This window comes from Salvelinus alpinus, chromosome 4 (assembly GCF_045679555.1).
Source record: "Salvelinus alpinus chromosome 4, SLU_Salpinus.1, whole genome shotgun sequence".
Classification (NCBI taxonomy): Eukaryota; Metazoa; Chordata; class Actinopteri; order Salmoniformes; family Salmonidae; genus Salvelinus; species Salvelinus alpinus.
Genome location: NC_092089.1, coordinates 80,702,346 through 80,723,208, shown reverse-complemented (window position 1 = coordinate 80,723,208; position 20,863 = coordinate 80,702,346). Strand labels below are relative to the sequence as shown.

Sequence of the window (20,863 nt, the reverse complement as noted above, 5' to 3'; positions counted from 1 at the left end):
TATATATGATTGAATGCAGTTCACCAATGATAGTAATAAAATAAAACATACAAAATAAATAAGGAAAAACATTTCATATCTAGCATGTTCTCAATAACCAACAGATACATTCATCAAATAATATTTTATTTCACTACTGAAGTTCATCATGGGAGTCCCATGTTCAACCATATAGCATCTCTCAGCTCTCCCATAGGATGGCTGATCCTTCTTTAACAGTTGTATCTACTTCTCCTAAAGCAGGTTCCTCAATGGCTGATGCACAGAATGAATGAGGCCCTGAGGGGATGAAGCCTTGAGTCTGCTCTGCGTGAGGAAGTGTATCTGCCAGAGGGATGAGTCTGCGAACTGTGTTTCAATCTCAGAATGTGGTGGTTGGATCTACTGGAGCTCATAGAGCAAGTCCTGAACAGTCACCGACAGCTCCTGAAAGGTGGGTCTCTCGTCCGCCTTCTGCCAGTCAATGCAAGAGGAGAGACAAGACATGAGGGTGAGGTAAACTGTTTTAGATTAGAAGCTGTCAAGCTGACATGTCCATTCCACTGACATTTATCTTTGAACCCCACTCATCTAGCCTGATCCCTGAACTGTGCTGTTTTGCAAACTTGGTTTGACAATGACCATGAAATTTGGCAAGACAGAATATACAGATCTGGGACCAGGCATTATGCTGGCTACTTTATACTGTACGTACATCCAGCCAACAGCTGGTCATGATGGTGTAGACTCTGTCGTTGGCCAACTGGGGGCGATAGAGGCGATGGCCTCGGGACACCTGTTCCACTATCTCGTTGTTGTTTAACCGTTCGTAGGGAAGCCTCCCTAAGGTGTAGATCTCCCACATTAAGACCCCTATGGAGAGCAAGGTAACCTTGTCAATATTTATTAAATGATCAGCAGAGGAATAAATAGTTAGTGAATAAAGGCTAAATAGCTGTAGCCTGTTCCCAGATCTGTTCGCTCTCGCCAACTCATATGGCCATTGGTGTGACAACAACCATACCGAGTTGACAAGACAGCTCAAACAGACCTGGGACCTGGATCTGAGGTAAGATAGGAGGCCTATACAAACCATAAGCCCAGATGTCTGACTTGCTGCTGAATTTACAGTAGAGCAGGACCTCAGGAGGAGACCAGCGCACTGGGAACTTGGAGCCTGCAGAGCTGGTGTACTCATCATCCAGGACATACCTGAAATGACAGGGAGAGTTGTCAACTTGTCATGAAAGTAGCTCGAATTACATAATATTGCTGTAAGAATCAACTATAGATTTGATTTATTTGTCAGGTATTTCTACAGTGTGTGCTTTTTTGTAAAAGTTGCCAGATTCAAGTACAACAATCACAGTCGTTTACCTCGACAGTCCAAAGTCAGTGACTTTAATGGTCCCATTGGTATCTACCAAGCAGTTTCTTGCAGCCTGAGAAAAAGAACAGAGTATGTGTTATTTGGGCCCAGTATTGTTTAGTATAGGATAGTAGTAGTACCATGTCAGGATCAGACCTGCTGTGTCTTTCAAATACGTGAGCTGCGCTTGATTTAGTTTGAACAATCAGTGTATAGTCCAAAAAGGGAGTCAGTGGAATAGTCCCAAAAGTGGAAATGGCAGAATCCAAGCTATTTGACTTATAAGTATGTGATGGAAATGTTTATCATGTGAAGAGACAGCCTTGAAAATGTTAATCTTGTCTTAGTGTCGTAAATAATCCTTGGTTCCTGCCTGTGCTTGGTAAAGATATGAGGGGAGGGGCGACATGACCTCCTCCTTAGGACCATCTGACAGAACTCCCAGAATATGCTCTATAAGTTAAGATAGGAGACGGTGCCAGACACATGCCGGAACCAATCCTATGAACTATATCTATGCAACGTGTCTGTAACCAGTATATAAGGATCTAACAGGACTGCCCCAGGTAGAGCTCCTGATCGACATGTGTACTTGGTGCATTGAGTTGGTTGGAACCTCTCCAGCGCGCTGATAATAAACAATGAATCATTTAAGATTGACTTCGAGTGTCCCTGTGTAGAATTTCCACAACAATTATAATATCTTACCAGATCTCTGTGGATGTACTGCTGAGCCTCCAGGTAGGCCATGCCCTCTGTGACGTCTTTACACATTTCCAGGAGCTGGACGGGGGATGGATGCTGCTTCAGCCCTTCCCGCAGATAGCTGAGTAGGCAGCCGTTGGAGAGGAACTCTGTGACAATGTAGATGGGCCTTTGTTTGGTGCACACGCCGTACAGCTGAACCAAGTTCTCGTGGCGGAGTTTCCTAGTTCAAGCGAAAAGAGACGAGATTAAGCATGTGTTGTATGCCTATGTAGGTTAAATTGAGCAACACTGTTGTCTAAGGTTGCAAAATTCCGAGAACTTTCAATAAATTCCCTGGGTTTTTTTCTGGGAGGATTCCCAGAATCAGGAGGGAATAAGCAGGAAATCCAGAATCTTCCAATCTGGGTTTTTGGAAAACCAGGGTATTTATTGAATTTTACAATTTGACTGCCCCACATGAGGAGAATTTCAGCAGGGGACAAGGTAGAGCTGTTACCATATATGACTCTAAATACTGTACCTCTTGTCCACAGGAGGTAGCTGGCATCTTAATTGGGGAGGACGGCCTCATGGTAATGACTGGAGCGGAATTAGTGGAATGCTATCAAATACATAAAAAACATGGTTTCCATGTGTTTGATGCCATTCCATTAACTCCATTAACTCCATGCTCCAAAGCTCTGGATATATCTCTACCTATGGATCTAGTCCCTATGGCTCTAGTTACCTAGTCACTTTACCTCTACCTATATGTATGTGACAAATACGATTTGATTTACATCAGCACAAGTGCCTTAAGTGTAGCAGGTATGGTAGTAGGAGCTAGGGGTTGAAATTGAGCATTAATTTAATACATTTCACCCCATAGTCCACTGACTGCACCCCTCTGAGATAGAAAGGGCTTTGCTTACATCATGACTTTGGCCTCCTCTATGAAGTCGTCTTCAGACATGGAGCCCTCCTTGATCATCTTGATGGCCACGTCATGCTGGCCCTGCCACTTCCCATACTTCACCACTCCAAACTGCCCGTTGCCCAGCTCCTTGATGAAGGTGAGGTGGCGTGGGTCAATCTCCCATACCCCTGGAGGACAAAACAACAAATTGAAGGAACACAACGTTTACTCATGTTAGCAATCAAGCTACAGATAGCATTTCTCAAAGTCACGTCATAAGGGTTTCTGTTACTGCACTAGTCTGGTCCCATATTGTATGTGCCACGACCAACTTTTCTATTGTTGTCAAGTGGTACAGCTACATATCTTCAGCCTGAAAACACAGACAGAGAGGAGTTGGCCAGAACACAAACAGACCGGACCACCAGGCTACAGTATATACATAATACTCTCTCAATAGAAATGTATTGAAAGAACACACTCACCGTAACCAAGCCCTGCTGTGGAAGGGGCATTTTTTGCACGACTTGACACAATGTATTTCAGTCTGCTGACCATACCTGGAATGGGACATGATGGACAATATATCTTAAATGCTGTATTTCATCATGATGAACCTGCACTGTTACACAGATGCATATGAAGTGATGTGTTGGGGTAGGGTTGCACATTTCCGGTTAGTTTCCCAAAATGTCCTGGTTTTCCAGAAATCTCGGTTGGAAAATTCCTGGAATCAGGAGGGAATAAGAAGGAAATCTGGAACCCTCCAACCAGGATTTCTGGAAAACCTGGGAATTTTAGGAGAGTTACTGGAATTTTGAAAACCATAGTTGGTGTTAGTTGTACCTGCTGCATTGTGCTGGTGGTAGTTAATGAGGTCTGGGATGCTGCTGAAATTGTGCTTCTCTGCCAAGTAGAACTGGCCTTGTTGGGTGGTGCAGATGTTGTAGTGTCTGCAGTTACCCGCAGTCTCCCTAATGGGAACAGTGAGTAGTGTTTGGTTTGGGTTATGTTTGGTGTGAGTGAGGAGAGTTATGTTTGGTTTGAGTGAGGAGAGTTACTAGGTTGTGTTAAAGGGATAGGAATTTAAAGGGACACAACACTCCAAAATCAAAGTTTGTCAGATGCTTTTAGACCTCAAAAGTAGCCTAATACCATTGAATCTACATCCCACGCCCTTGGTTGTGTAGATCTAGTTATATGCCTCAACCCCAAATGAATGTAAAAGATAAGCACTGCAAACCTAGAAATTACATAGTTCTTATCTCTTTTGTAAAATGTTTTTATTGTGGTGTGTAGCTGGATCTTTGATATTGGAGTGTAATGTCCCTTTAATAGTTTTGTTTATTTTCATGGGCTGTGAATCTGAAAGTAACAACAAGATGCTCTGTTCACAGACACATTGATTGCATCCAAAATGGCACCCTATTCCCTATATCTTGCAAATTCAAGCGTGGACCTCGAAGCTAGTTCCACTGCTTTAAAAAAAATGATTCCCCATAAATCGGGGATTGATTTAGACCTGGGACCAATGTTCCCTCTAAGCTGCGTGCGGGCGCGCAGCTCCCTTCGGACTGCCACGCAGAAGAAACATAAACCTGCGCAGAGAAGCACGAGATTGAACTTTACTCAACCTTCTAGAGTTTTCCCCTTTTTCCCCTTCTATCAACGTTTTGCTCTACTGTGAGAATTGTGCTCAAATCAATGTAATATTAGCCACTTTCAATGTCACATACCCAAACAAAATGAACTATGCAAGACTTAACTAACTGTTTAAGAGATTTTCTTGTAGGCAGAACGCCTTGTAGGCAGAGCGCATTGGAGTAAGATTCAATTGCATTGACAGGCACAACTCAGGCCTGTATTCTACACAGACCACTGCACCATAACCAATCAGAGCTGCAGTAGGCCTATATGCAAATACCCATTGCCATATGGATCTGTGCCATTCACTTTGAACTGGACTGTGTTTACAGCGTGAGCAGTCAAGAGTAGATGCGCTTGTTTTGAGATCAAAGCGAGAGCTCCATGTAGCCACCTGTGCACATTTCTTCATATTCTTTGCTAGTAAGTGAGTTATTAGCCCAGTTATAGCTAATTTCTACTCAACAATGGGGGAGTAGTTGCTTCCTACAAGAGCACAAAATGTGTGCATTTCTAGCCATCTTTGAAAAGCAAGTCAGGCCAATAGCTTTTTTTATGTCTTAAAGGGGCAGTGTTGTATTTTGGGGCAGTGTTGTATTTTGAGACAGGCTTGAATAAGCTAAGTAGCCAATAGGTTGAGGGTAGCATAATTTGTCTGATTCTCTGTAATAATGGTATGGGAATAATAATGAATGCTATTTTGTAAAGTGGTTTCTTGCATCAAACAACACACCATTTTCCATCACCTGTCTGAAGGACAAGATGATAAACAGGTTAATGTCAAGCCCTGCATGTTTTTTCAAAACTCTCATTTCCATTTATGGTCTGTGTTTGACATTGCATCCAATTCCTATGTAGTGCACTACTTTAGACCAGAGCCATATGGTCACCACACATTGCTGCTACTGTTGGCTGAATAACAGAACAGATATTTCCTGTTCAGATGTTATGGGATGCATTTTTCTCCATGTTTTTTTTAATGGTAGGCCACTCTGGTAGGCCTACATTATGATCAAATTGCCACAGAGCCTACTTGGCCACAGTTAAAACTATAACTTAAAGCGGGTACAGCCTCAGTGTTCACAGCCTCAGTGCTCACAGTATATTACATTTGCTCAGTGCCAACATTTTTTTGAGGGAACATTGCCTGGGACACCAACAGTTTCAGGTAGAACATTTGAATACTCCTGCCATATATAGTGTGGTACTTTTGACCCAAGCCCTTTGAAAGGTTGTGCAGAAAGAATAATCCTGGTTTTGCATGGAGACATTTACATCTCTCTTCCTCTGCAGGCGGCTGTTTTCGCTTTCAATATCTACTGCTGAGCAGTTCTTCTTTTGACTTTCCATTTAGGGTCTGTGTTTGACATTGCATCCAATTCCTATGTAGTGCACTACTTTAGACCAGAGCCATATGGTCAAAAGTAGTGCACTACATAGAGAATTGTGTACCATTTTGGACACATTCACAGTTTTGACTAGTGGATAGGCCTACACACAGGATGCGTCCCAAATAGCACCCCCTGGGCTCTGGTCAAAAGTATTGGACCATAAAGGGAATAGTTTGCCATTTGGGACGCTGACAAAGTTAGCCATGCCCCGTCTGTCTGCCCTCGATAAACTCACCCGCCCTTGGTGAACACAGAAACGGTGTACTTCCCAGCTTTGCTTGAGTCTCGTACTAAGAAACCACCATCTTTGTTCTGGGAAAAGGAAAAAACAATAACCTCAATAGCAGAGGTATATACAAAGCAGAGGCAGTATTGCTTTGTGAATATCCCGTACCAATGTTCTGTCATTCTAAGTTATTTGACAGATGATGGTGCCCATAGCTAAAATTGGTGCCCATAGCTAAAATTGGTGCCCATAGCTAATGGTATAAGGACCACAGATCAAAGGACCACAATGGAAATAACTTTTGTGTTATTCTCAATGATTTTAAATGCAGTGCATCCACTTGTGTTGCTGGTGTAAGCAAAGGAGAGGAACAGTGGTATGTCAACTGATACCGTATGTTACATATGTTTTGTTTTTTCATTGAGATTACCTCTGTCTTCAACAGATTCTCTGCCTGGCTACGGTTCATGCTCTTGCAGTACCAGCTGGGAAAAAGAAAAGGTGAAATGTGCATGTTATAAACCACTATGGTTAACCTGACCTCATAGCAACGGGTATTAAAGCAGGTCACATGAGGCAGTATTCTTCTGAATCGTGTTAATTAGGCACTAAACGGAAGAAAACGGATTGAAACAGGGAGGGACTACCTTGATTCATCCAATAAGAAATGCAAATTGTCGCATCCAGTTGCAAAACGTTTTGAAACGTTTTCTGTTGCGTGCCCCACTGAACACGGCCCTGCAGGGATTTAATGTGTTCGGAAGGTGTGGTGACTTGGTACCTCATTATTTTTGGTTCCCACAGGATTAGAGAGGTGTAGGGTTTCATTTGTAATCCTATCATTGTAATGCAATGTTTAATAGTCAATGTTTTGTAGCAAGAGAATTCCATACTCACTCAAACTTTTCCAGTTCATTTCCAGCCTCCACAACGTAATTACTGGGAATGTATCCCTCCTTGCTGCAAAGGAAGGCCACACACAATCTCCTGATAAGTCAATGTACATTTAGTATGTTAAAGACACAGGGTGACGTTTTCATGCTGCACAACAGTTCACATCTGTGAAAAACATACCTTAGAACTCAAAATTTTAATCTAGCTGTGTGATTCAATTTAACACTTTTCCTCAACAATATGCATTATAAAAACATGATTATTTAACTGAGTTTAGTAATCTCAGCAATGCAATAACACACATTTCTGAAGAAAAGTATCAAATTAAATCACACTGCCAGATTAAAATGAGTTTTACTGTGTTTTGCATCATCACTATTTTGCATCATGAAAATGTCGCCCATAATGTATGAAAGGGATATGATTGTTATTCTTACTGCATGTTAAAACAACACACATATCATGAAAACAGTTTAAATGCACCTGTGACTTTAAGATACCAATGTACCTTAACCTTGGTATACTGATCATATCACCAGTCCTCATCTCTATTCTTGGAAGCGTGTCATTGTTTTGTTACAGGGCCAAGGGTCGGTCAGGGCTTTTTTAATGTGTTTTTCTAGTGCTTTCTTGTTGATAGGTGTTATGTTTAAAATCGAGGGGCGGCGGACTATGTGTTTTGTAAATAACAGCTGGTGCACGATATCTAAGGAAGTCTCAAGGTTTTGCTCGCCTGAGTTAGTGTGGCCTACAGCTTATCATGAGGTACTCTATCTACTGAGAGAGTTTTCATCTGTATTTTTCGTAGCTGTCTACATACCACCACATACTGAGACTGGCACTAAGACTGCACTCAATGAGCTGTATTCCGCCATAAGCAAACAGGAAAACGCTCATCCAGAGGCGGCGCTCCTAGTGACCGGGGACTTTAATGTAGGGAAACTTAAATCGGTCTCACCAAATTTCTATCAGCATGTTAAATGTGCAACAAGAGGGAAAAAACTCTGGACTACCTTTACTCCACACACAGAGACGCATACTATGCTCTCCCTCGCCCTCCAATTGGCAAATCTGACCATAATTCTATCCTCCTGCTTACAAGCAAAAATTAAAGCAGGAAGCACCAGTGACTCGATCAATTAAAAAGTGGTCAGATGAAGCAGATGCTAAGCTACAGGACTGTTTTGCTAGCAGAGACTGGAATATGTTCCGGGATTCCCCCGATGGCATTGAGGAGTACACAAAATCAGTCATTGGCTTCATCAATAAGTGCATCGATGACGTCGTCCCCACAGTGACCGTACATACATACCCCAACCAGAAGCCATGGATTACAGGCAACATCCGCACTGAGCTAAAGGCTAGAGCTTCCGCTTTCAAGGAGCGGGACTCTAACCCGGAAGCTTATAAGAAATCCCGCTATGCCCTCCGACGAACCATCAAAAGCGTCAATACAGGACTAAGATCGAATCGTGCTACACCGGCTCTGGCGCTTGTCGGATGTGGCAGGGCTTGCAAACCATTACAGACTACAAAGGGAAGCACAGCCGGGCGAAGGGTCGGTCAGGGCTTTTTTAATGTGTTTTTCTTGTGCTTTCTTGTTGATAGGTGTTATGTTTTAGAAGTGTTCTTCCAGCAAACACACAGCCCAGCAGGTAACATTCAACATCATAATGGTATCATTTCCAGGTTGTAAACTGGTTACATTTTACTGGTTGCTAAAAGACTTGTTCCTTTAAAAACAGTGTACAACCTGAACAACTTCACATAATATTGTCATAATGATTGCAACCAAGTTTTGCCCACTGGGAGGCGAGTGCACAAAACGTTAAGACCATCTGCTCTTTCTAGGTAAAAGCTATGATCCCTTAACGATGTCACTTGTTAAATCCACTTCAATCAGTGTAGATGAAGGGAGGAGACAGGTTAAAGAAGGATGCTTAAGCCTTGAAACAATGGATTGTGTGTGTGTGTTCCATTCAGAGGGTGAATAGGCAAGACAAAAGATTTAAGTGCCTTTGAACGGGGTATGGTAGTAGGTACCAGGCACCAATTTGTGTCAAGAACTGCAAGACTGCTGGGTTTTTCACACGTGTGTATCAAGAATTACCCATCACCCAAAGGACATCCAGCCAACTTGACAAAACTGTGGGAAGCATAGGAGTCAACATGGACCTTGTAGAGTACATGCCCAGTCAAAAATAAGGCTGTTCTGAGAGCAAAAGTTGGGCGTTGCAACTCAATATTAGGAAGGTGTTCCTAATGTTTGGTATACTCAGTGTATGCCAATCACTAGCAGTTACTCAATTAGCCCATGTCAGCAAAAAAAAAAAAAATATTGGTAAATTAGTCTAGTTAGTCTAGCCAGCTATTGAAACAGGGGCCCTGACCTCCAGGGGCCCCCATTGATTTTGTTAGTCACTCTCACTCAGATATCATATTAGCATGGCGTGAGTCAAGGAAAAGTGAGTAGAATTGCAGGAAATTAGCTTTCAAACTGCAACACTTTCTCCCCACCCCATGGCAAAATGTGTAGAATTGCAGAGAATATACTGTAAAACTGCAAGAAACATTGTTCTGTAAAGCAAAACTATTTGTTCACCTTCTTTTAATAAAATACCTTTTCTGGTAACAGATCCCTCTGTATGTATTAAATGTGAGTTCATGTGTAGTGGCTAATTGTATATCTAATAGGCTATGTGTTTGTAGATGGACTGAGGTGAATGAAGCTAAAGTGATAATGGCTGGGGCCATTTTTTCTTATTTTTGCTGTTCTCCAAATAGCATTTTAAAATGAGCATAAATTGTATAGAAATGCAGAAAATGAGCTTCAACTTTCTTAAACAACCCTTCCTCCATCTGTCTCTTCTCGATTTCCTCTCTGCCTCTCTCACCCGTATTTGTCCCTGGCCCTCCACCAGTTGGAGTCAGACATCTCCAGAATTATGTACTCCTCATCCTTCCTCAGCTCCAGATCCTGGGGCGTGGAGGGTGTGTACTCGTACTCAGCGACCACCGTCATGCCTGTGGTGAGAGCAGGCTCCTCGGGAGGCTGCGGAGGTAAAGGCCTCAAAGGTTTCTCCTGAAAAATGGGATGGGAGACAACATTGATAAAGACGGGTGATACTGTATATCCTTCCTGTATCAATCAGAAGTAGAGATACTGTAACTGAATGCAAGAGTGGCGAGAACATGTAAGACAGACCTCTTCTGGCGTAGGTGGAAGGGGTTTTCTGGATTGCCTCCGAGACCCCTTTGAAACCCCTATAAGTGAAAGGGAGTGCTTCATGTTTTGTTCTCTGTGACTACAATTTATGCTTCTCTGCCGTTACCTATAATACTTATTTCCTCAGTTACTTGTTTTCACTTCAAGCCTGCAGGTACAAGTTTTAAAAGGTTATATAAGTATGTCTCTCTATGTATCAACATTTATACTGATACAAAATGTCTGGTATTAGTCTGGGGCATTATGAGATGATTATAAGACATCATAGATGCATTATAGGACATCATAGATGCATTATAAAGACATCATAAATGCATTATAAGACATCATCATCATACATATCTTTCAATGCATCAGAGCCATATATTGAGATATATCTGAATATATGGTTCTGCGATGCATTATAACGGCATCATAGTGCATTATACCCGCAAGCTTTAAGTAAAATGTTCCCATTTACTTCCTAATTACATAAGCTGGTAGAGATCACATACTCTTTTTACTGCCAGTTTTATTGATGGCTTTCCCACCACATTACTGACCTACATTCTTGTTCTCCAGCACCCTGCAGCCCATAGCTTGTTTGACTTCCTGCTGGCAGCACTGCCACATGCCGTCCATCCAGAAGCATGGGTGGTACTTCTGCATCAGGTCCTTGTTGAAACGCACCACTTAACATGGCGGCACAGAATGTGGGACGACATTTACATTGGATCAACACTGGCAATTTGCATAGACACCTAGATCTGACTAAACAATGGGACTGGTAGATTATGGGCCGTAAGGAAATGTTTATGGTATCTCATGTCTCCCTTTGTCTATTCTTCGTCGGACACTTTAGTGTTAGGTGTATGATAATGCTGCATACTGACCATGCTTCAGCTTGTGGATCCACTGCTTTCGGACCTCGTCGCTCTTGGCGAATATGTAAAGTGGGCCCTCATCGTAGATTATCTGTGGTAAATTGGGGGATAGAGAGAAACAGCTGTTTCTTCAGTTGGTGGGTAGTACCAGGTCAGGACGTACACATGAAAGCAATACAATAGTGTAGAAGTATCTATTTTATCACAACAATAGGGACGAAAACACTATTTTCTGAACCTGCTCTCAGATCTGTTTGTGCTATACAGCAAGCAATGACCATAGGTTACTGCTTTGGAGATAAATAAATGCCTGCTACATTAAGTTAGCTTATTGTGCTTCTGAGCCTTACTGCCACCCATCCCACAAACTCCTCCTTTAGGGGTATGCAAATATATTGGGTATTTCCTGTGTCTTTATTGCTGCTTAGTCACCATGTCTACTGTGGTGACACCTGCGCTGTTGTTGAAACCCTCAGTTCAGCTCGGTCTCCACTGTCAAGAGAGTCGTTTTCACTTCTTCTTATTGACTTTCAGCATGTTAACCATTTCTGCACTGCTGGGTAAATTTGTTTCTCTCTTGAGGTAGATTGACTTTCAGCATGTTAACCATCTCTGCACTGCTGGGTAAATTAGTTTCTCTTAGGTAGATGCAGTATATCCCTTTTCACCTCAAAGCTACCTGAATAGTCTCTATGGGCTTTTCACCCTGCATGCTTTTAGCCCAGGGCTAACTGGAACCTCAACTAAGACTGAGTGAAGTAAATGCCTGGAGAATAGTGTCAGAGAGTTAAAGGAAGCACAACACGTATGCTTCATTAAACATCTACAGTATCATCTGATGTCACTCAACTGGAGCAACAGTGATGGAGTGCATTCTCTTTTTACTGCCACACAGAATTATTGTAACAGGACACGAGAAGAAGAGAGAGTGAACTAAAACATCCACAGGTCTGATATCTGTGGTTGTGTTAATCTCATTGGTAAGAGCTACAGAATGTTAACTGATCTAGGACCAGCAGTAGCTCACCTGGAATGGGTACTGGCGCTCCGCGGGGGCACTGGGCTCCGGCTGTACTGTCCCCACACACTTGATCTTATCGATGCCCACGGTGCCTTTCAACCCCTTCTTTTTCTGCACAGAGGACAAGGATTACAGTGAGTGTGGGAACGGCAGGACTACTAGACTCAGACCTATTTAGATGACCAACAATACAGGTACTGCAGTATATTTGTGGGAGCATAGCGTAGTATGATAGAATTGTTATAGTATTAAACTACGCTTGGGTTATGGTCAATGTTTATAATGATAACATACAGTACATTAACCTGGTCCCAGATCAGCACAAACAGATCCAGGCTACGAGTACATACCCCTTTGTCCAGATCATAGTCGTAGTAGGCGATCTTGTCCTGTGTGAGGATGAACAGCCTCTCTTTGAAGTTTAAAGGGGAAGTCTTCTTCTTCTGCTGGGAGCGTTTTATAAAGATCTCTTCCAGGAGATTGTCTGACATGGTCTGATCAGATGTTATCCCCCTACCTGGAGAAAAGGCAAGTCAACTTAACAGCTACAGTCAGAGATGGAAGAAGGTATAAAATGTTTTGGTCCCATGCATTCAAGGCCTAATGGGGGATAAAGAGACCAGCAGCTTCAACCAGATCAAGTGCTGTAGCAAACCTTGCTAGTGACCGTAGCTACTGGAGGAAATGTGTAGTTGACTGTTCTCCATTGGATAAATCATGAACAACATCATTTGATTAATGGTGTACTGTACAGGTATTTACCTGAAACTCAGCTTATCACAAGTTTCCACAGTGCTTAACAGAGTAGGGTAACATTGCCCTCTAGACACTGCCCTAAGGTCAGTTTTACATTGTCATCCCTCATGGTTAAGGTTAGGATTTTGGGAAGGTAAAACTATAAGACTATAAGACCAACTTCCCCCAGGTCCTTAACCGACTAACTACTTACCTACTCTTCATGAACTCTGTGCTGTGTCACTACAGCATAGATCTAAAGCATAGATCTACAGCATAGATCTGAAAGCAGATAGAAACAGATAGTAACAGATGTGATCCGGGGCAGATATCAGTGTATATATATTAACCCCTGGTTTGCATGAGCGCTCCTGCCAATGTTTCCTGCTTTGTGGCACAACTGTTTCCTTTACCCACATCTTCCTGCTTCTCTACAGATGTAGGATCTTAATTTGATCCAGTTTGTTACAGCAGGAAAGTAATACTGCAGCAACAGGAAATGTGAATTATTATGTGGATTATAATTAATGGACATTTTTGTAGGAGTTGATACATTGATACATACAGGAAAATCAAGTCTGAAATTTCAAAGTGGAACCTCAAAAGGTTTTAAATGTCCTGCATTGCAGGAAAGTTCTCCAGCAACAGTGTGATCAAATTAAGATCCTACATCTGTAAGATGTTGCCAGAGAAGAAGGCTGACAATTTACATGTTCCTATCCAATTGTGTTTTTATCCGTTTCTTTGCGTTGTTTGTAACTTATTTATTTACTTATTTTGTACATAATGTTGCTGCTACCGTCTCTTATGACCGAAAATAACTTCTGAACATCAGAACAGCGATTACTCATCATGATCTGGCAGAATCCTTTTTTTCCTTTAACGACGAGCCCGACGTGAATGATATGCTGCTTTCCCGGGAACAGGCCCAGATCCCCGTCATTTGCGTGAAGAGAAGGCAGAGAAAAAGGGGCCGGCAGGATAGAACAGCGGCGTCTGGTAAGACAAGGGGCGGCGGACTATGTATTTTGTATATAACAGCTGGTGCACAATATCTAAGGAAGTCTCAAGGTTTTGCTTGCCTGAGTTAGTGTGGTCTACAGCTTATCATGAGGTACTCTATCTACCGAGAGAGTTTTCGTCTGTATTTTTTGTAGCTGTCTAAATACCACCACAGACTGAGACTGGCACTAAGACTGCACTCAATGAGCTGTATTCCGCCATAAGCAAACAGGAAAACGTTCATCCAGAGGTGGCGCTCCTAATGGCCAGGGATTTTAATGCAGGGAAACTTAAATCCATTTTACCTAATTTCTACCAGCATGTTAAATGTGCAACCAGAGGGAATAAAACTCTAGACCACATTTACTCCACACACAGAGACGCGTATAAAGCTCTCCCTCGCCCTCCATTTGGCAAATCTGACCATAATTCTATCCTCCTGATTCCTGCTTACAAGCAAAAATTAAAGCAGGAAGCACCAGTGACTCGATCAATAAAAAAGTGGTCAGATGAAGCAGATACAGGACTGTTTTGCTAGCACAGACTGGAATATGTTCTGGGATTGCTCCAATGACATTGAGGAGTACACAAAATCAGTCATTGGCTTCATCAATAAGTGCTTCGATGATGTCGTCCCCACAGTGACCGTACATACATACCCCAACCAGAAGCCATTGATTACAGGCAACATTGGCACTGAGTTAGAGCTGCCGCTCTAACCCGGAAGCTTATAAGAAATCCTGCTATGCCCTCCGATGAACCATCAAACAGGCAAAGCGTCAATAGAGGCTTAGATCGAATCGTACTACACCGGCTCTGACGCTTGTCGGATGTGGCAGGGCTTGCAAACCATTACAGACTACAAAGGGAAGCACAGCCAAGAGCTGCCCAGTGACACGAGCCTACCAGACGAGCTAAACTACTTCTATGCTCGCGTCGAGGCAAATAACATTGAAACATGCATGAGAGCACCAGCTGTTCCGGAAGACTGTGTGATCACGCTCTCTGCAGCCGATGGGAGTAAGACCTTTAAACAGGTCAACATTCACAAGGCCGCAGGGCCAGACGGATTACCAGGACGTGTACTGCGAGCATGCGCTGACCAACTGGCAAGTGTCTTCACTGACATTTTCAACCTCTCCCTGTCTGAGTCTGTAATACCAACATGTTTAAAGCAGACCAGCATAGTCCCTGTGCCCAAGAACACTAAGGTAACCTGCCTAAATGACTACCGACCCGTAGCACTCTCGTCTGTAGCCATGAAGTGCTTTGAAAGGCTGGTCATGGCTCACATCAACACCGTCATCCCAGAAACCCTAGACCCAATTTGCATACCGCCCAACAGATCCACAGATGATGCAATCTTTATTGCACTCCACACTGCCCTTTTCCACCTAGACAAAAGGAAGACCTATGTGATAATGTTATTCATTGACTACAGCTCAGAGTTCAACACCATAGTGCCCTCAAAGCTCATCAATAAGCAAAGGACCCTGGGACTAAACACGTCCCTCTGCAACTGGATCCTGGACTTCCTGACGGGCCGCCCCCAGGTGGTAAGGGTGGGTAACAACACATCCGCCACGCTGATCCTCAACACAAGGGCCCCTCAGGGGTGTGTGCTCAGTCCCCTCCTGTACTCCCTGTTCACTCATGACTGCACGGCCAGGCACGACTCCAACACCATCATTAAGTTTGCTGATGACACAACAGTGGTAGGCCTGATCACCGACAACGACAAGACAGCCTATAGGGAGGAGGTCAGAGACCTGGCCGTGTGGTGCCAGGACAACAACAACCTCTTCCTCAACATGATCAAGACAAAGGAGATGATTGTGGACTACAGTAAAAAGAGGACCGAGCACGCCCCCATTCTCATCGACGGCGCTATAGTGGAGCAGGTTGAGAGCTTCAAGTTCCTTGGTGTTCACATCACCAACAAATTAACATGGTCCAAGCACACCAAGACAGTTGTGAAGAGGGCACGACAAAACCTATTCCCCCTCAGGAGACTGAAAAGATTTGGCATGGGTCCTCAGATCCTCAAAAGGTTCTACAGCTGCACCATCGAGAGCATCCTGACCAGTTGCATCACCGCCTGGTAAGGCAACTGCTCGGCCTCCGACCGCAAGGCACTACAGAGGGTAGTGCGTACTGCCCAGTACATCACTGGGGCAAAGCTTCCTGCCATCCAGGACCTTTATACCAGAGGAAGGTGGTGTCAGAGGAAGGCCCTAAAAATTGTCCAAGACTCCAGCCACCCAAGTCATAGACTGTTCTCTCTGCTACCGCACGGCAAGCGGTACCGGAGTGTCAAGTCTAGGTCCAAGAGGCTTCTAAACAGCTTCTAGCCCCAAGCCATAAGACTCCTGAACATCTAATCAAATGGCTACCCAGACTTTTGCATTGCCCCCCCCCCCCCCCCTCTTTTACACCGCTGCTACTCTCTCTTGTTATCATCTATGCATAGTCACTTTAATAACTCTACCTACATGTACATATTACCTCAATTACCTCGACTAACCGGTGCCCCCGCACATTGACTCTGTACCAGTATCCCCCTGTATATAGTCTCGCTATTATTAATTTACTGCTGCTCTTTATTTACCTGTTACTTTTATTTCTTATTCTTATTTGTACTGCATTGTTGGTTAGGGGCTCATAAGTAAGCATTTCACTGTAAGATCTACACCTGTTATATTCTGCGCATGTGACATTTTATTTTATTTGTTTGTTCCATAACACATTGACCCTCTCTTTTCCCCATTCGATGAAGGCATGACATTATCAGCTACCCCTCGCAAACCTTACCCCACCTACAATCGTTGCCAATGCTTATGCTCTCATGTCTGATATTGTTAAAGGGAAAGTTCACAAAGGATTTGGGTTCATTGACTTACAGCTTAGCGTTAATATTGCTTAGTGCAAAATAATGTGTATCTCTGTTGGCATGCTGGCATACACTATCCCTTTTATTTGATGAATGTCCACAAACTCTATTTTTGGTAATGCAGTTCTATTGAAGTGACAATACTTTATTGAACTCATGAAATATGGGGAGAAATAGGTCCCTATTGTAGAAAACATAAGACACAGAGACAAAAGGATTCCTATGCTCTACTTTGTATCTACCACAAGAGAGGCTCATTGCACCTTTCTGGGTTAGTCAACCACACCACTGTCAACCTTCCACACAAAACAAGGCCTCTATTGATTCATTCCAGCATCAGACGGAAGGAAAGCAAGTTTGACAAATAGAGAGATAGCATCAGATATTTGTTAATTATCTGGGGATAAGGATAATGGCTCCACTATGGACATTGGGGTGGTGATGTCACCTCAGCTGATACCACAGGCCACAAATGTACAGAGTATGATCATCTGATAACATAAAGCATAAAAATGCCATTGTTCACCATGCAGAAGACCTGGGTCCAAATTCATACATATGTCAAATTCTTTGTATTTGAAGTACTCTAGATTTACTGGTATCTTGGGGTTTTCGGTACTATTCCATTGGATACACTGCAAACGTTGGCAAACTAAATCAAGCATACATATCAAGTATTCAATAGTATTTGATCTACTTGACCTTCCCTTTCATACAGGCCACAGAATCAACTACATAGTTATTTTTCTTTCAAATAACTGACTTAACCCCAAATGACTTAACCCCAATGAGGAATGATTTCAAAGTCCAAGCAACCATGTATAGTTCCCTGCCTGCATCATCAATACAACCTTCTAGTTCTCTTTTAACATAGGCAGTGTCCTAAAATGAACACAGCACTCAAAAAAGGAATAGTTCAATGTCACAGACATGTAACGACAGAACGTTTCTCACCAACTCCAACTCACCCATGTTCCTTATACCGTAGATATACTCAAAAGAGCTGAATCGTCAAGGTCCCTCTGCCTACTATCTCTATGATACAAGTTCACTCAGCTCAGCTCAGACTATTTTAAACACCCTCCTTCTCACTTCCTGGTTGCATCTGCTGCTGATACCCCCTCTCTTTTCACACCACTAGATAGTAGACACCCGAGTGTAATATATTTTTTCACACTAGCTAGCTGATTTTGATACTGTGCAGTATGTCAACAACAGTATTTTAATTTTGTGTAATGTTACAAATAATCCTCTTTGACACATAATCAAACCCCTTGCCTCTGCTGCAAGCTCATACTGTGCAGTCCACACAATATTTCAAACATAAGTTGTTTACATGCAGATATAAGCCTGGGTAAAACACTGACCTAAAGCTGCTAGGTAGAGCAAGTATACATTTGTCTCTTTAGTGGCTGCAGCTGTCCTATCAATCGTAATATCTTGTATTACAACAGTCGTGTTTAGTCTGTCAGCCACACAAGTGCTAGGGTTTTTTCTAAAGGGCTTGAGTCACTTGGGCTGACACAGTAGAATTTATAGGGAAGTTGCAACAGTGTTGCACTGCAATGCTAAAGAAAAAGAGACAATGTTGGAAAGTATCAGTGGCGCCACTGTGGTTCAACTGGTTACTGTTACATCCCCTCTTCCTCTCTTGACCCTGTCATAATACTACTAACACATAGTATAATACATACTACTAACAACATACCACCAAAGTATTTATTTGTTTGATACAAGCCTTAATGTGCGATAAACAAAATGCCAGGGACACAGCATCCAATCAATGACACTGAGGATGTGTCTCTTAAATCGACCAACCAATGGTGAAGAGGAATACAGACTTTGTGCACAGTAACATACATGGGTTCAGTATCATTTTATGGAGTACTTTGTTTTCTTTTCAATGACACACTCCCTTCCAATGAAAGTGTTGGTTTGTTGATAACAGGAACCTTGCAACAAATGCTCTCTGGACGTTTCCTGTCTGATAAGTGTGTGTGTGTCTTTACATGGAGAGGTTACTTTTGTGGTGACACACATACACACTCAGTGTGTGTCTGACCACAAAAGGAAACTCTCCATGTGAAGATATTTAGGCAGAAGGGTTCCTCACATCCTCAGATAATACAAGCAGGCCAAAACATACAAACAGATCTTGGCTTTACAGTCACCCCGCTATGCAGACGTCTTCTTGACCCATTTCCTTTAGTAGCTGGTATGTTACATTAAGGAAGAAAGTAGGGTTCCTACTTTCTTCCTTAATGTAACATACCAGCTACTAAAGGAAATGGGTCAAGAAGACGTCTGCATAGCGGGGTGACTGTTCTTTGTAGAAGCGAAGGCAGCTTTCGGCTTGCAATTTCTTTGCATCATTGTTTTAGGGATATTGCTGAAATTCCACAGACCAACATACACTGGGTGCACAAAACATGAAGAACACTTTCCTAATATTGAGCCTCAATTCGTCGGGGCAAGGTGTAGAAAGTGTTCCACAGGGATGCTGGCCCATGTTGACTCCAATACTTCCCACAGTTGTCTCAAGTTGGCTGAATGTCCTTTGGGTGGTGGACCATTCTTGATACACACGAGAAACTGTTGAGCGTGAAAAACCCAGCAACATTGCAGTTCTCGACACACACAAACGGGTGTGCCTGTCACCTATGACCTTACCAAGTTCAAAGGCAGTTAAATATTTTGTCTTGCCCATTACCCTCTGAATGCCACACATACACAATCCATGTCTCAATTGTCTTAAGGCTTAAAAATCGGTCTTTAACCGGTCTCCTCCCTTCATCTACACTGATTAAAGTGGATTTAACAAGTGACATCAATAAGGGATCATAGCTTTCACCTGGAATCACCTGGTCAGTCTATGTCATGGACAGATCAGGTGCTCCTTGTGTTTTGTACACTGTGTATGTTATCAAATTAATATGAAGTAATTAATGTTTAATATCCAGCTCAAACTCTCCACTGTGAAATGTAAACATAAGAGCATGGACAGTGGACACGTAACAACAAAGTTTAAGGATGAACATGATAGTGTTTGTTTTCTATTTCCAATCACTCCACTGCTATCTAATGTGCATTGTAACTCATTCATTGGCAAAATATTGTACATATTGCATTCAGGGCAATGTCTTTAATATGAAGAAGGGGAAAAAGTAACGACTACATGTTCTTTGATATGCATGTGGGCATCATCCACCCTCCAACATACAATGCATCCAAGACAGGCCTGGACAATGAATAAACATCTAATAGAGATACTTAGGAATGATACATGAATGATAGGCTGTAGTTTGTTTGGACATTTTCCATCACTAAGAGAACATTTTCATGAACAAGATATTTGATTTAACCATGTTGCTGCTTTGGTTACGATAGTGAAAGTCCAGAAACGTCAAGCTTGCTTCAATGTTGGAGCTCCCAATGTCCTCCCAATGTAATGGTAGCTTAATATCATTCATGCTTTACATTTCTCGTTGAAACCTCACCAAAAGTGAACAAATTGAGGACTCTTAATTCATTCCTAGATATCATGTAGTGGTAATGTCAACCTTCTGACTTTTCTTTTAATATATCTATTTAAACCTTTATTTACCCAGGTAAGTCTTTCAGAACAAACTCTCTTCTACAATGACCATCTGGTTCTCTCTCAGGTAATGAGGACCTGCATACTCAATAGAAGCCTATTTTTCAATGTAACGCATACAGTAATACATAGCCTGCATGTAACCTATAGAGCTTTCGTCTTTCCCCAGTAGATGGACCCCTACCATTTAGTTAGCAAATACCTCATCACTTACCTTAACTCTGACACTCAGCAACGCCTATAGACGGACCACTGTCTGCAGACTGTGATGTGGAGGGTTGACATGGACAAAGACCTCTGCTATGGCTGCTCTTATTCCATGTACTAACAGTGTGTGGCAGCAGGAGACTAAACCCCACCCTTTCAGAGGAATTGACTTCACGCAGTTCCCCTTTTGCTTCCTGCTCATTTTTATATTAGCTCTC

At 42.6% G+C, this 20,863-nt stretch overlaps 1 protein-coding gene across 3 annotated transcripts; it reads right to left on the bottom strand.

The window, feature by feature from the left end:
* Positions 1-109: 109 nt before the first annotated feature.
* On the bottom strand, positions 110-20,792 carry btk (Bruton agammaglobulinemia tyrosine kinase). 3 transcript variants are annotated; one of them, XM_071399179.1, is made up of 19 exons: positions 20,653-20,792; positions 13,166-13,233; positions 12,567-12,733; positions 12,223-12,327; positions 11,205-11,286; positions 10,875-11,003; positions 10,312-10,370; positions 10,001-10,188; positions 7,110-7,172; positions 6,643-6,697; positions 6,222-6,298; positions 3,798-3,925; positions 3,437-3,511; positions 2,968-3,139; positions 2,057-2,276; positions 1,357-1,421; positions 1,073-1,191; positions 695-852; positions 110-453 (listed from the first exon to the last, which is right to left on the bottom strand). In XM_071399179.1, exons 3-19 carry the CDS (start codon positions 12,705-12,707, stop codon positions 382-384), a joined length of 1,908 nt encoding a protein of 635 aa, XP_071255280.1. In that variant the 5' UTR covers positions 12,708-12,733; positions 13,166-13,233; positions 20,653-20,792; the 3' UTR covers positions 110-381. The 3 variants fall into 3 exon arrangements, with proteins under 3 accessions (XP_071255280.1, XP_071255282.1, XP_071255281.1); XM_071399181.1 differs by having other exon boundaries at positions 110-450; XM_071399180.1 differs by lacking the exon at positions 20,653-20,792 and adding an exon at positions 17,812-17,879.
* Positions 20,793-20,863: the final 71 nt, after the last annotated feature.